The sequence below is a fragment of the Anguilla anguilla genome, chromosome 9 (genome assembly GCF_013347855.1).
Source record: "Anguilla anguilla isolate fAngAng1 chromosome 9, fAngAng1.pri, whole genome shotgun sequence".
NCBI lineage: Eukaryota > Metazoa > Chordata > Actinopteri > Anguilliformes > Anguillidae > Anguilla > Anguilla anguilla.
This window is the reverse complement of record NC_049209.1, coordinates 26,833,087-26,848,957: the sequence shown is the minus strand read 5'-3', so window position 1 is coordinate 26,848,957 and position 15,871 is coordinate 26,833,087. Positions and strand designations below refer to the sequence as shown.

Genomic DNA, 15,871 nt, shown 5'->3' with positions numbered 1-15,871 from the left:
CTGTGAGGTCTTCTATCCATGCATGTGCTAATTGTACAGTCCTGCTAAGCTCTGGCACTCTGGCATGAGAATGCTACCGGGTGGTACGATGACTGGCCTTTAGCTTCGTTTTCCAGGTTACTGACATGTTTTCCCGAATATAATCTGCCCAAACTGAATATTTTCCATGTACTAAACAATACAGCCGAGGTCGCTCCCCACGCACTTACTTTCCTAACCGCTGGGTGTCGCTGTGCTCACGCCCACGAATTCAGCCCCTACGCTTCTTTCAACAAGAACTGCGAAGAGGTATCTACAGTCTAACATAAAATTGCACGTGAGGAATGAAAATATGTATGTGAGGGAGTGAGAGAAAGGGAGTTTGGAAAGGGGGAACAGAAAAGACCACGAAAAACTGACAACCTGGGTTTGGCAGAACAGGAAAGTCTAGATGGGGGGAATCCGGAGGAACAACAGCCAAATCCAGTCAAGGCACCAGACATGAATTCGAGGTGGGTTGGTGACATTTGAAATAGTTTGCTTTCGTGATTGTTTCCAGTGCGAATTTTTTGCTTTGAACGGCAGCTAGTGAACAAGCGCTGAGATTTATTTATTTGTTTATTTGTGTGGGCGTCCGGGTTTGACAGCTGGCTTGTGTCTAGAGGACCCTTTAGTGTCAAGGGAACTGTTCTTCTGCCCCTTTTTGGTGCCAGAACAAAATTCTCATACATCGCGAGGACAACATCTGGGGTACTTTTCCCGTTAAATTTCCGTTTGAACCTTTAACTTTAATATCATCTTTCCTCTGGTGAATTAAAGAAAAAAATGTGAAGTCCAAAACTTTACAAGCCGAACCGCGAGTGGTGAGGGGACAGTCTTTGGTTTACATTCCAAATCAGTAAGTGTTGTTTGTCCGGGCTATTTGGATGCCAGTGATACAGTTTGTGTTCGGGTGTTTTAATCATAAAAAGACTCATTAAGATTTAGCCTAAGAAACTAACTTACCGAATAGTCACTGTTTGTATGCTATACGGAAATTATTATACTCGAATGAAAGAACATATTCGGTTATCCAAATGAAAGCAAGCAGTAACAGATCACATCGTTGAGACCGTTTTTCCCGACATTATAAAGTCAGATATTTAGGCAACCAGAGATCAATAATATTATCCATTACCGAGTGCTAACGCACAGTTCACGGTTCTTCATATTTTCACATGACAGTAGCCAGTAACTGTAGCCTACACCTGCCAAATTAATACATTTAAATTCAAATGAATGAAGGTATTGTCGTTATCTGCGATCTTTGAATGTTCCTGAAATAGTCTAAATATAAGAACAAAATTAAATAATATCACTCTCAGGCGAAACAGGTGTTTCATAAGTTATTCAACATTTTTTTTTAGAAATTGGCTTTAAGTATAATAAAAAATAATATTAAAATGGGGAGTGTAAACAAAAACAAAACAACTAGGCCTAATTACTCTCCGTTATCCAGTGACTCTAAAATTGTAAGTCAGAATATAGGAATCATGCTGAGAAAATGAATATTATCATATCATGGGCCTATGTGCCCTACTGTTTCTTCCGGAGATTTTCTCAATGCGAATTTACATGTTCAGCATTTTCTCTCTTGAGGCGCTACGTATTGCAAAATGAATTGGCTATTATATCTATCTATCTATCTATCTATCTGTATATATATATATGCGCGCATAATTGTGCGATTTTCTTTTTATTTAGGGAAAAAAATTAAATTACATAAACCATTTAACCCGTTTATATAATGCTGGATATTTACTGGAACAGTGCAGGTAACGCAACTTAAAGAATAGAGTGACATTGTCTCACTCCGGATTCGAACTAAAGGACACTACTAGCCTACCTCTGGAAGTGTTATTGCCTAAGCACTGCAACAGGTGTCAAATCACGCAAATCGCTCAGAGACAAGGTGAGAGAGTGCACGACCATATACATCAGACTTCAGACACATCAGCTTGTTTTCCAAACTCTGGGGCTTTCTCCGCCCATGTCTAACTCGGGACGCAGGACCTGGCTCTCTGTTATCCAACTGATGTAGATGTAGATACGGAGGAAGACTACTGCATTTTCTTTTCAAGTCTGCATTTTTAGGGTATACATTGTGAAAAAGCAACGATAAGGACTATATGCCATTGCTTCACAGACAGAAACTCATGGCGATGAAAATGAATTTACATTACTGAGCAACGTTTTAAACAGATCTTACATTAGACAATGAACTACAACTAGCTAGTCACTGAGAAAAGGGGCCAAAGAGGAAACCTGACAGAATAGTACAAAATTAACCACATTAACAGCAGCAGCTATATCCAAATTCTGAAAAAGGCTTGGTAATTTGGACATTTAATTTAGGGGATGACAAGGTTGAAAACACAACAGCAAACCAGCCACTTTCAAATTTCTCTGTTCTGCCGAATATTTTCTTCGTCCTCTTTGGGGTGCCTGGGATGCATTTTTTAAGCAAGTCCCCGAGTCTCTGAAATTAAATCCACTCGCTCGGCGCTGGGAGACGGCTGTGTGATATACAATAAGGGACCTGTCTCTTTAAGACCAAGCCTCGATGTGTTGCACAGTTCAAGTTGGGGTCACTCGAAGTTCCTGCCCTCGGTTTTACCTTTTAGTTTTATTATAGACTGACATCACACGGGGCGCTAAAACACTTACGGCGCATAGAAGCCCCATTATCATCTCCGCGCGTATTATTGCTTCGGTACAAAAATAGACGAGGAAATTACTAAAATACAAAATCGGAGGAAACTGATGCTGGACTAAGCACGTATTTTATAGGAGGGGGAGAGGAAGAGAGAGAGGAAGATTCAGAGAGGTGGATGCAGAGAGAGAGAGAGAGAGAGAGAGAGAGCGAGAACGAGAGAGAGAGAGAGGGAGAGAGAGAGAGAGAGAGAGATCCATAGCAATTAATAATAAAGAGTTGGCAGCGGTGCTTGGAAAACTGGCATGGTTTTTGGAGGCTGGCAGTTCAAAGTTGAGACGTCAGAAATGACTCCAATAGAGTGTTGAGATGATCATTAAGGGAGACTTAGAGCGGATGGCAGAAGAGTTCGGGCATCCAGGTAAAGTGTTAATATACATTTAAGCTTTTATTTTAATATATCGTGGTAGCGTTATGATCAGAAGTTACGGGAGGACTTGTGTTTCAGAGCAACAGAAGAGTATGCGCAATCAGAGTTGTTTTTTTCCAGATATTTCTTTTTACTACTGGTGTAGTTTGATTTTAATTTTTTATTTTAAACCAATTTACCATCACTACTTTTAAAAAATCGTATTATAAAGAAAAAGGCTACAAACGCGTACGTATTTAGAACATTCAGCTTTTCGACCACGTAAATTGTTTGTCGTTTTAAAGTGACAGCTGGACTAATGGCTTAAATGAGGTAAGTGGCAGGTTCCTATCCGCGTGCTCTCTTGAGAAGTGTTACAAGCTGAAACCCTGTAGCACTGTTTCGGGGTGTTTAAAATTGTGTATCTGTTAGCCTCTGGATTGATGCAATTCCGAACGCAGTAACAAAGAATGCCTTTCCTACTTTTTTCGTAGCAACAGCGGTAAGGGATGTCTTTTTAACATTTAAATATTTATGAGCGGGCTTCTCTCGACTGCTAAACACTTCAGGGTTCGATTTAAACCGATGTTGTCATCTTTGCAGTTTGTAATGATTAAGTCTGGGTGGGAAAAAAACTGTCCTTACATCTTCGGAGTTGTGGTGTGGACATGGCCATATAAGTGGACACATGAGAAGGTGATGCGCTAACAAACATTTTAGTAATCTGAGCAATTCTAAATTATCGGAGGTCTTAATTTGCTCTGAAGGACAAAATGATTAAGAACATTAAGAATTAAAAACGCATCTGTAGACGCTGTAAATAACGATATACTTAATTAATTAAAGCAATATTACATATACATCTTGTTTAAAATTAAATGTATTGTCTAAATATGCAGAAAGAACTATGGAATAAAACCCCCAAATAAAACATGTTCATGAACTATCTGGAAGTCGGATAAACAGGGAGTGAAAATGAAGTCTTGTGGAATGCACGCGCGATAGCACAGACCCAGTATGCCTTTCCTAATGTTAAGAGAAAGCAGACCAGCAATCAGATTATTAGAGCCTACAGTTTAAATATCAATGTCTGTTGGTATAATGAATGAGTCGTATACAAGAAAAGACGCGACAAAAGACGCGACAAGACAGATTCCTCGCACCTCTTTTGGGCCTACAGGAAAAGTGCCCGAAGACCATTTTTTTCGTATAACGGATAACGGATCTTTATTAAACGGCCTATGCTCTGATAGACACTTTAAACACATTAAAAAATAAAATGTGTAGCCTAAAGGTACTTAAGTCAAATAGTAGCGGATAGTGTAGATTATCAAAGCATGGCGACTCTCTTCAGTATCTGTTTAATAAAAGTGACCTTTGGCCAGTTATTAATTATTATTTATAAAATATTATTGTTATTATTATTATTATTATTATTATTATTATTATTATTATTATTATGTTCACGTGTATTAAAATAGTGGTATCCTCAGTCAAATGAACCATCTTCAGGTCATTTTGCGGGGATTTCTGTTCTGTTCTTGGCAGGAGTTATGAATGAAAATCCAAGGGTCTGCAGACACAGACGAACAGAATTACAACAGCCGAGGGGAGGTTCGCTGAGGAAGTTGTACTGTGTGCACTGTGTAGGCTATATTCATTTTTGGTGAGATAACGGGAAATGAGTGACGGTATTTGCTTCGCCTTCAATTATTGTGCGATCAAGCCGGAGGGGACGACTGCAAGATGGATAGCGCCCTCTCAGGAGTTCGTAAAGTAATGGACTGTACGGAAAAGAGACACAACAAACCAAGCAAACTAATCTTTCTTACTACATTGAATTCTGAACGAACGAGGTGCAGCTGACAGGAAGACAGGTATAATTTAAACCAATTTCTTACTACAGTGGCGATTGAAGAAAACAGTAAGAGAGAGAGAGAGAGAGAGAGAGAGAAAAAAAAAAGTTAAGAGGAGAGAGAGGGGGGCGTGCTCCCCGATTTAACTTCAGCCGCGTCTAAAACAAACACACCGGGTAGAGAAGGGCGATTGCTTGTCCCGCGCTTAATGAGAACTCTGCACGATGTATGTATGCGTATATATATATATATATATATATATATATATATAGAGAGAGAGAGGGGATGGGAACGCAAGTAGATAAAATGTGTATTAAACAGGTTAAATGATCAACCGCTATTTTCTTTGTCCCATTCATTAAAAACAACAACAAAATAAATGAATAAAATAAAACAATTAAAAATATATTGAAAATAAGAAACCTGCCGATGTACTTTAAAAGCGCTTACGCAGTGGACCTGAGAAACTGCAAACATGTTTCTCGTTTCTTTCCACGGTCACTAGGCTACGCCCTTAAATGAAAAAAACAAACCAAAAACAAAAAAAAAAAACAAACAAAAAAACAAAACAAAACAAAACAAAACAAAACAAAAAAAAAAAAAACAAGCCACATTTGTAAAACTATATAATTATGAATCTCATTTAGATGAACTTGTGCATTTTATTTACCGAGCCTTGCTGTGGCAGCATATGAAAAATATTACAGTAATATAATTTGGCAGTGATGGACAGAGCACCAGATGTTTGTTCTCAGCAGGTGTCATGGCTGGTACATGATGAATCGATTGTTATTTATCGAATGGCAATATTTTTCAAGCAAAGTATGCCGAAAACAAATATTTGTTTCAGAAAATTCCACGTGAGATTCTGGCTGTTTATAAACAGGAAATATTGTGTCCAGGCACCCCTTTAGAAGGCCACTGCATTTGAATGCATAATATGGTTATATTATGCGGAAATAAATATTTTCTGCCATAGGCCTACCGTGTTGACCTATATTGCCTTAGAACACATACAATAAATAGCAAACGCAAAGCAAAAGGTGTTCATCAATTCTTTAGCAAACACTAAGCATGGTGTCGTGTAGGCTAATCTCATCCAAAAACTCCGAAAAAGGAAATGATTAATATGAGAAGTTAAAGGAAGTGTGAAGGATGTATTTTATTAGTAGGTCTCCTAAGTCTAAACCCTGCCTCACCCGCAAACGAGCAGTCTGACAGCACAGTCAAAATAGGCGGAATTATGAAAGTCAAACCGTATCAACCGTCACTATCACTCACCTATTCTCAAACGAACCACTTCCATATATCCAGCATAATCAAATGTGTTAAACACGTAATATCAAACATACTGAAAAAATTAAGAGCCATAACCTCTCATTATGTCACCAAATGTAGGCTCGAGTAATGTTCTTTGCTAGGTATACACAACAAATGTTTTCGTTCTTCAAAATAAGACAATATTCGCGACAGGCTTGTGGAAAAAGTAGTCAGTCTTAAATAGTTTATTTCAAGATAAGAACGAACAGGCTTTTGCTTTATTTAATTACTCCCCTGGTGAGGCCTTGGTGCACAACCGACGGCTCAAAGAAGCCAGTTTGTTTATAGGGGTAATTTTCGGTATTTCCATTTAAACGACACTGCCTAATTACAGATGCTTTTGGCTCAATATTTTACTTAGCCTATTACTGAATAAACATATCCTATTGTTATTTATGTTTTCCATGTACGTGTTACGAAAAGCATTGCCCTCTATTTGCATTTTATTCTCATTCTGAACTCCCAAGCGCTTATCTGTCACGTCACTCGCACAGGCCGTCTCTTTGAAAAGCAGAGCATGAAAGGTCATTATTTTCACTAAAAATTCAGTGAAATTTTTTAGACGCCCTCGTATATAAGTAGCACAATCTAAACTGTGGTTCGTGTTCTGCGCGGAACAGTTTGCTAATCAATGACAATTAGGAATTGGTGTATACAATTCGAAAAAAACTTTGCATGTACAGTCCTATCTAAAAGTAGTAAGCAACTCAGTATGCTGCGTAAACTTGTTTATTAACGTATGATACATATGTCGGAGACTAAGAGGCCTAAAATATCATAGTGCCTATCCACATGTAGCCTATTCATAACACTAAATCAATGGAAAATCCATCCAACGAAGCCCATGCATTTTTAATTATATGTGCGATTAAGGGGAGCTCTAACTCTTTATACATAAAATGAGGATAGCATACATATATGATTATACGGCCTAATTTTAGCAGGGACACAAACAGTAACTCATTGGATAAGACAACTCCCCTAGAAAATAAAATTTAAAAACAAATTGTTTATTAAATGCAACATACCGGATTCATCCGGCCGCCTACAGTATGCGACGACGTCTGGAGAGGATATTAGTGTTTACTCATAAAATTCAAACAAAGGATTTAAGATGTGATTTACTCATGTTAACACTTCCGTCACTTTTTACGCTTGCATATACAATGAAAGCAATACATGTAGGCCTATTCGTATAGTGAGTGTTTGCAACGGAGAGAGAGAGAGAGAGGGAGAGAGAGAGCGCTCCACTGTGCTGTCATTTCACAGCGAAACGTTCGCAATTTAACTTTAAAATCACGATGGAAAATGACTAATTATGAGAAGGGTGAAGAGTTCACCTAAATATCACACAATCGGCTTAATGTATAACGTATATTTTTGCAGATTTCCTTTCAGTTTGATGCTCCGGGCTTTCAAAGCACCTGCCAAGGGACTTTTAACAAGACACACCCATTAAGGTTAACGATTTATAACAAAACATTTAAAGTTTATTTCTCAGTGCAACTTTAAAAGACATCGACATCATATGAGTAAAGAAATGTGGTGATCATTGTCTGAATCTAATATGTCGAAGAATTAGAAAAAGTAAATGCGTAAAAGTTACCTATAAATGAACTATGGGAATGGCAGTCACGCGCATCCATTGTTTCAGAACCGGAATACACTAGCTGTAAAGGAAAACAGATTACCATACAGGTTGCACATTGGGGCTAGTTTTCCAGTGTTTACGTGCGCAGGTAGTAAAAATGTGAAAAATCGGGTATTTGTCTCCGCTTTAATTTGTCAAAGTAGGGTTAATTTACTCGACATCAAACGGAGTTTGATACTTGCACGCGCAGATCCGGGTCGATCGTGCGTCCCCTCCTCGCCGGCAGAACGTTACAGGATGTAACCTATGGTAAAGGCGGCGCACTAGAGACCGAGAGTCTGTGGAGATGGGGATGAGGAAGCGCTGTAGTCGTTTTGAAAGGCTGCGCAGCTTTCATTTCGCTCTCAGATTCGCAGCCAAGGTAAAGATACTTGTCCGCGGAATGTCGTAATTTTTCACAGTGCGAATGCATTTATGTTTATAAAACCACAAAGACTGCGTGAAGAAAACATTATGAAAAATCATTTAGAGCATTACACGGTCAATTTAAAGGCATTCAACAAATTTCAGTAGCGATGTTAATGGTGGGGGACAATATTTATTTCCTTTATTTGAGTTGAGCTTTCAATTAGCCTACCTTAACATAAACGTACTTACCGTGAAAAGATTATGAAATCCCGAATACATACGTTGCAAATAACGTCAACTATTTATATTAAAGATCTAATTCGACATAGGGATGAAAGTGGTTGGATCTACAAAGAGCACTGAGTTTGTGGGATGCAGGTATAGGCCTACTGTCAGCGCAGCAGAAGCATTGTGAGGAAAATAGTTAATAGTTCTGATTGTCCCCGAGGATGCAGTTTTCATAAACAGGGTCGTGTCATCTTTTGCTTCTGACATCTCGTCTTGTGGGGTTTACTGAGACCCCACAGCACAGAGTGACACGTGTCCGTTAAAAAAAACTGTATCCAGGTATATCACAGTGCCTAATTTTCATCCTTGTTTGGGAACAGTAGCCTATTGCTCGCATGGGTTTGTGGCACAAGGAACGGATGTTCAACAGTGGCGGATGTTGTCCATGCTTGCAACACACTGTCTGTGTTCCGACCCCCCGGGATATTTTCTCTGTGGAGTGACGTGTTGTCCTGTCATCCATGCTCGGAATGCTCCACAAAGCTTGTCGTCCTAACTTCCAATTTAGGGGGAAAATCTGCTGCAGATCTAAGTAATCACTTTAGAGCAATGGTGTCCAATCTTATTTGAAAAGGGCCGGTGTGGGTGCAGGTATTACACTACGACACCTTATTAAACTAACACACTAATCATGGTCTTCAGTGAAGAGCTTGATAAGTGGAGTCTGGTGTCTTAGTGCCGGACTAAAACAAAATCCTGCACCCACACCGGCACTTTTCCGATAGGTTAGGACACTTCTGCTTTAGGGCATGGTTGTTAACATTATTTAGAACACATATACTTGTAAAATCATCAGAGAACATACCGACGCACACTATTGTGCGTCGCACGTGGAAACTTGCAGAAATACACCGGGCGCAGCGGCGTGTCCAGTCAGAGGTTAATACTACACGAACGGAATCGCAAGGGAATTAATCCAAGTGAGATTTTTGTCAATTCAATTTGCGCACCCGCCTTTTACAGTAACCGTTTGATGTTGCGCATTAAACGGCGTGCGAACTAAAGCAAGTCTTCCCGAGTTCAGACGATGGGCAGTCGGTGTCTGGATATTTGTTTAAGTAAAAGTGTTAGATGAGTCTGAGCTCAATATAAAACAAAGGATTTTGAGTCTATTAAACAGCCAGCGCGTGAGAGCCGTTCATGATATGTATTCTCCTAAATCACAACTCAAACTTTTCATCACTGCCGAACCAGCACAGTCCAAAAAAGGCAAAGAACACCTCTGTACCCATAACGGACGATGAACACGTTTCATTTGGGGCAGGCGCCTGCTTTGTGATCTCGCAGAGTGAGACCAAGTATTGTGGGATGGTCAGCAAAAGAAAAAAAAAAAAAAAAAAAGCTGCAGCTTTCAAGAAAAAGACTTTAATGAAATCCCCCTTAAAGATGGACCATTAAAGGAAGAAATAGGACAAACTGATGTCGGGGACCAATGACAGGTTTCCTGGAATGTGCACATAATTATACAGAATAATTATTCACCTCCTTAAGAGGTGAATGCGGATGTGGCTTTTGGGGTGCAGAGGACCAGAGTATGGGTAACTGTTAACTGAGCAGAAGGGAATTAACGGCTCATCGACTGACACCACTGTAGGGCTAACAGTTCCTGTTAAATCTAGCACACGAAACTGCTAACTCAAAGCACCGAAACACTAATATTGCAGACAAAAAAGTATCGGAATTGTTTTTTTTCTGATATTTTAAAAACTACTCTTTTGCATATTTACTCTCCAAGCACGCTTTACTCAGCAAGTACCCCCCCCCCCCCCCCACATATCATTTTTTGCTGTGATATACCGGAGGTGTTCACATTTATTCCTTTTACGTCTGAATGGAAAAAGTCACTTTTTATGAAGGCTCCCCTCCCCCCCTCGTTACTGGTTTGTACCTGCAGGTTCTCAGACTCACAAACCTGTCGCACTTGCTTTGTTTAACACACCACACACCGCCCCAGGAATGCCAGAGCCCAGTAACATGAAAACACATTTATATTTGTGTCTTCCCGCCCCAAACCCCGTCGCCTTCTCCTTTTTTCGCTTTGTGGAACACAGTAGGAGGAAAGCAGGATGCGGAAGCTTGCTCTTTATCCCCGATGACAGAGCCCCAGCGCTACTCAAATAAGGCAATGATTCGCTTTCATAGAGCAAGTCTGATAAGCCCTGCATTCAGTGTAGCTCGTAACCCCTCAGGCTGTTTACTAGCACATAGTCAGTTGTATTACTTTCAAACTTCAAACTTTGGGGCGGGGGGGGGGGGGGGGCATGAAACTGTATTATTGCTGAAATGTATTATTACAAAAATGTATTATTATCTGGGTTTACCCGTTATCCACGAGTGCATGCAAGCCTCCTGGTGCATTCACCAAGGAAATGAGCAGTGTCCATACAGCACAGATTGATTTTCCATCTCAAATACATGTTTCACTTGAATGTCTGTCATTATGAACAAATGTAAAAAATATGAATTCATTTTAAAATCTTTTAAAGTACAGCAAATAACTGAGTAGTGACACATATGTGAGTTGTAACACCTGTGACATTGCATTTACAGTTATTTACCTGTTGTAGGTGGCACTCTGAAGACAATGTTGGATGCCATGGAAGTCCCGAGTCACGCTAGGCACCTCCTCCTCCAGTTGAACTCACAGCGCACCAAAGGCTTCCTGTGTGATGTCATCATCGTGGTGCAGAACGCCCTCTTCCGCGCTCACAAGAACATCCTGGCCGCCAGCAGCCTGTACCTGAAGTCCCTGGTGGTCCACGACAACCTCATCAACCTGGACCACGAGATGGTGAGCCCGGGCGTGTTCCGGGTCATCCTGGACTACATCTACACGGGCCGGCTCAACGAGGGCGACCAGGGCTCGGGCGCGGAGCCCAACCTGGGCGCGGTCCTGGCGGCGGCCAGCTACCTGCAGCTGCTGGACCTGGTGGCGCTGTGCAGGAAGAAGCTGAAGAGGAACGGGAAGTACCACCACCTGCGGCCCATGCATGGCTTCGCGCCCTACGCCAAGATCGGGGTTGGAGGAGGGGGCCGGTACCGCGTGTCTGCCCCCGTCATCCAGTCCTGTTTCCCCGGGGGAGTTCTGAACAGACCCCCCCAGTCGGAGGAGCTGCCACCCCACCCTCTGGTCACTCACGTCGGGGAGATGTACGCGCCCCCGTCCTCTCAGGGTCCCCAAATCTACCCTGCGCCCCCGCCGGCCCTCCCCTTGCTGCCCCAGTCCAGCCTGAGGTCGAGCGCCCCGGAGAGGGACTGCTCCCCGCTCTACGGTCTCGACCTAACCAAGAAGAGCCCCGACTCCCAGTCGCAGCCGACGCTCTCCCACCCCGCCCTGTCCCACGCGCTCCTGCACCACGACGAGGGACGCCACAGCCCCGCCCCTCCCGGAACCAACGGGGGGCCTCTGACCCAAAGCAACGACTCGGCCTTCTCCGGGGAAGCGGAGGCAGAGGAGTACAAGGGCTCCCTCTCCTCCCACCCCCACCTGGCGCCCCGCCTCCCCCACCTCCACCGCTCCGACTCCCGAGGCCCGGACCCCTACCCCTGCCCGCCCAGCGCGGGCTCCGAAACCGGGGGCGAGGGGGCAGGAGAGCAGGGCAGCGAGGGGGGAAAGGTGTACCGCTGGGTCAAGCCTGAGCCCTTGCCCTATCCCCCCGAGGACGAGGAGGAGGACGACGAGGAAGAGGAGGACGAGGAGGAAGGGGCCGGAGGAGACCGGGGGAAAGAGACCAACCACCGGCATCACAACCATCACAAAAATGGCGAGGAGCACAAGCTGGGCGGGGCCGGGCGGCCTGGAGGGTACGGGTGCGAGGGGGAGGACGAGAAGAGCGGCTCGGCCAGCGAGGAGACGGGCAGCAGCGAGGGGCGCCCCTCGCCCATCTTCCACATGCCGTACGAGCCCGAGAGCTTCGGGGACAACCTGTACGTGTGCATCCCCTGCGACAAGGGCTTCCCCAGCTCCGAGCAGCTCAACGCGCACGTGGAGACCCACACCGAGGAGGAGCTCTACGGCCACCCGGCCGGCGAGCTGGGCAGCAGCAACGGCCACGGCGGCGCCGGCAGTGGGAGCAACGCCACCAACGTCAACCCGCCTGCCAACAGCCTGTCGGCCCCCCTGGGCCTGGGGGCGGGGGCGGGGTCTGGTGAGGTCATCCGCCCGTACCGCTGCTCGTCCTGCGACAAGTCGTACAAGGACCCGGCGACCCTGCGGCAGCACGAGAAGAGCCACTGGCTGACGCGGCCGTACCCCTGCAGCATCTGCGGCAAGAAGTTCACCCAGCGCGGCACCATGACCCGCCACATGCGCAGCCACCTGGGCCTCAAGCCCTTCGCCTGCGACGCCTGCGGCATGCGCTTCACCCGCCAGTACCGCCTGACCGAGCACATGCGCATCCACTCGGGCGAGAAGCCCTACGAGTGCCAGGTGTGCGGCGGCAAGTTCGCGCAGCAGCGCAACCTCATCAGCCACATGAAGATGCACAGCGGGGGCGGCGTGGCCGACGGCAAGCTCAAGATGGACTTCGCCGACAGCATCTACCCGCTGGGCAAGTACGCCGAGCACCTGGGGCTCAAGCACGAGAAGGCCTCCGCCCTCCTGGCCCAGGCCTCCCAGCACCTCCTGGCGGACGCCAAGGCCATGGAGAGCCTGTACCCGCTGTCCAAGCTGGCCGCCGAGCACCTGGGGATCATCCACGACAAGATGGATGCCCTCCGGCAGCCGCTGGGACCCCCTCCCCCCTCCCAGCAGCTCTCCTCAGAGCCCAGAGCCATCGACCGCTACTCCCCCAGCTAGAGGGGGTGAGGGACCCCGGACCGGAGCCAGCGCTACCCACACCCACCCCCCGCCACCCATCCCCCTGTGACTGTGCCCTCTTGGTTGTTAAGCCATAACACACAAAGGCAGCCAAAGGCAAAGCTTTGTGTGCCTTAAAATTGGAAGCACTTAGAAGTCTGCTTACCCCTGACCCCACGTGTGCCTGAGCCTCACAGGGAGGGGCCCAGACGCACGCTTGCTTCACTTCAGAGAAGCGGGAAAGAAACAGGCGAGCAGACATTTACGGACCTGTAAAAAGTGCCTTTTCAAATTCTGCAGTGTGTGCACTTAAAAAAATCATTCTGAAAAGAAAAGGACAAACTTGCGTGGAAACACAAACCAAAGCAGTATCATATTTTTTTAAAGTCGTTTCTACAAAGAACTGTTAAGCTGTCGAGCCAAAAAAGGTGAACAAGCATGTTTTCTGCCTTTTTTTCCATTTTTTTAAACTTTCATATTCAAAAGCCAAAGAACACGGCGGAATAAAGACATTGTGAAACATGTTGCAGTCGTATCCTATAACTGTGTACTTAATAATTGTAAATTTAGAGCAATAAAGAAAGAGGAACCAAACGCAAAGCACATAGAGACATGATTCAGGGCTTCTGTCCAGGCCCGAGGAGGAACTTGGACAGTAGGAAAAGCCAAACCTTTGGGAACTTACAGTGCTCAGAAGACTTTGTTTTTTTGCATTCTGTTGTTGTTCAGACTACCACACTTCCTCCTATCCCCACCCACCAGGACTGCCCCACTCTTCTGTGTATGAGCTCACTAACTGCTCTAACGCTGTCTCCCCCCAGCCCTTGTTTTCTTGAATCACGCTGAAGAATGTGTTCGGCAGGACTATAAATCACAGCACGATCGCCTGGAAAACCCTTGCACCCGAAACCAAAAACCAACCGGCTTACCTGGTGTTCAGTGCTCAGTCCTATATGCAAATAGCGCCGTATTGACCCGGCGAAACCGGTTCGGTCTGGGCTACACCGGGAGCAGGTGTGGCAGAGAATGGTCATGTGACCACTAGCCCAAACACGGGAGGATAAGCGCTGTCTTGCCGTCGTGGACATGCGGCACCCTCCCCCATCCCCCCGAATTAAAAGGCTGGGTTCTGTTGTTTATGAAAATCTGCTCATGTGACGGCTCCCCGCTGGGCCGCCCCCGTCCCCGTGGCCTGCAGCCGGGCGGGGCCGCCGGACCCCTCCAGCTGCTCCAGTAGTGTGAAATCTGTGAAATCCCAGATCCTCCCGGACGGGTCGCGCTGCCGTCCGACCCCCCCCCCCCCCCCCAAACCGTCGACACTACTGCCGCTGCCCCCGCCGTCCACACGCACCCACTCCCCTCATCCCCCACACGCTCCCCCCGCCGTCCACACACACGCACTCCCCTCATCCCCCACACGCTCCCCCCGCCGTCCACACACACGCACTCCCCTCATCCCCCACACGCTCCCCCCGCCGTCCACACGCAGTCCCCTCATCCCCCACACGCTCCCCCTGTTCCGCTGCCATCCAGCTGCTGCCTCCTGTTACCCCGCCATGCAGCTGGGGGCCTGCACAGCACACGTTCAGGCCTAAATGGCGTTGGGTAAGACACTCTTTAAATATTTACCCTTTATTCACACATAACCCCACATCCCCTAATTACAACCACCCCCCCTTCAGACAGCTTCTCCAGAGTCATTAATGAGCGCAATCCATTTCGTTTTCAGTGTGCATTTAACACATTCACACCTTCTGCTAACACCGTGAGCAATCCCAAAACATGCCCCATTAGTCTCCTCACAGGCAGGCAGGCAGGCAATAATACATACGTGATTAACGGCTGTGCAAGGAACACAAACATTTCAAATAACAGTCGAGGGGAGGGGGGAGGAGAAAAAAAAAAAAGTCTCAGAGGAATGTTTTCACCCGCAACGTCTGCCGTCTCGAAAGCCCAACTGAAACAAGCTGCTGAGCAGCAGACGATGCCGGAGACGGATCGGAATTCTGCGGACCGTGGGGCGGCTGCGTCGCGGTGTCCCGAGCCGAACGCGGCGAGCGCGGTCGCTGTGAAACGAGCGCATCCCCATCGCCCCCCGCGTCCCAGACCGGGACACTACACAAGGGCACGTGGGCGGACCTGTGGAGGAGGTAGGGGCCGTTCTAACGTGTCTAAAGTGCCTTCCCTTTTAGAACAATGCCTTTAGGGTTAAAAAGAGCCTTCTTTCCTGTAGCATTTCAGTGTATCACGCTCGTCTCAGCACGGAAGTGACCGTGCCTAATTAAAGGTCTAGGCTGACGTGTGTGTTCGGGGCACTTATTTTGACTTTTTTTTGTGAGGGGGGGTGGGGGGGGGCATGGGTGGGGCAGGGATATTAACAGTCATTCTGTGTACAACCTGTGGATAATTTTTTCTTGTTATTATAGTTATGATTGTGTTTAAATGATTTTTTTTTCTTTTTCTGAAATGATGCCAATGATTTCAACGATGTGCATTTATGTTAATATGCAGTTATCACCTTACTTCCTGT

The 15,871-nt window shown here is 45.6% G+C and overlaps 1 protein-coding gene across 8 annotated transcripts; it reads left to right on the top strand.

Annotated features, from left to right (window-relative positions):
• The first annotated feature begins 271 nt into the window (after nt 1-271).
• On the top strand, nt 272-13,948 carry hic1 (hypermethylated in cancer 1). Of its 8 annotated transcripts, none has more exons than XM_035431590.1 (2): nt 272-491; nt 11,094-13,948. In XM_035431590.1, the coding sequence occupies exons 1-2, from the start codon at nt 481-483 to the stop codon at nt 13,339-13,341; spliced, it is 2,259 nt and encodes a 752-aa protein (XP_035287481.1). In that variant the 5' UTR covers nt 272-480; the 3' UTR covers nt 13,342-13,948. The 8 variants fall into 8 exon arrangements, with proteins under 8 accessions (XP_035287481.1, XP_035287482.1, XP_035287486.1 ...); XM_035431591.1 differs by having other exon boundaries at nt 273-491; nt 11,111-13,948; XM_035431595.1 differs by lacking the exon at nt 272-491 and adding an exon at nt 782-877 and having other exon boundaries at nt 11,111-13,948.
• Nucleotides 13,949-15,871: the final 1,923 nt, after the last annotated feature.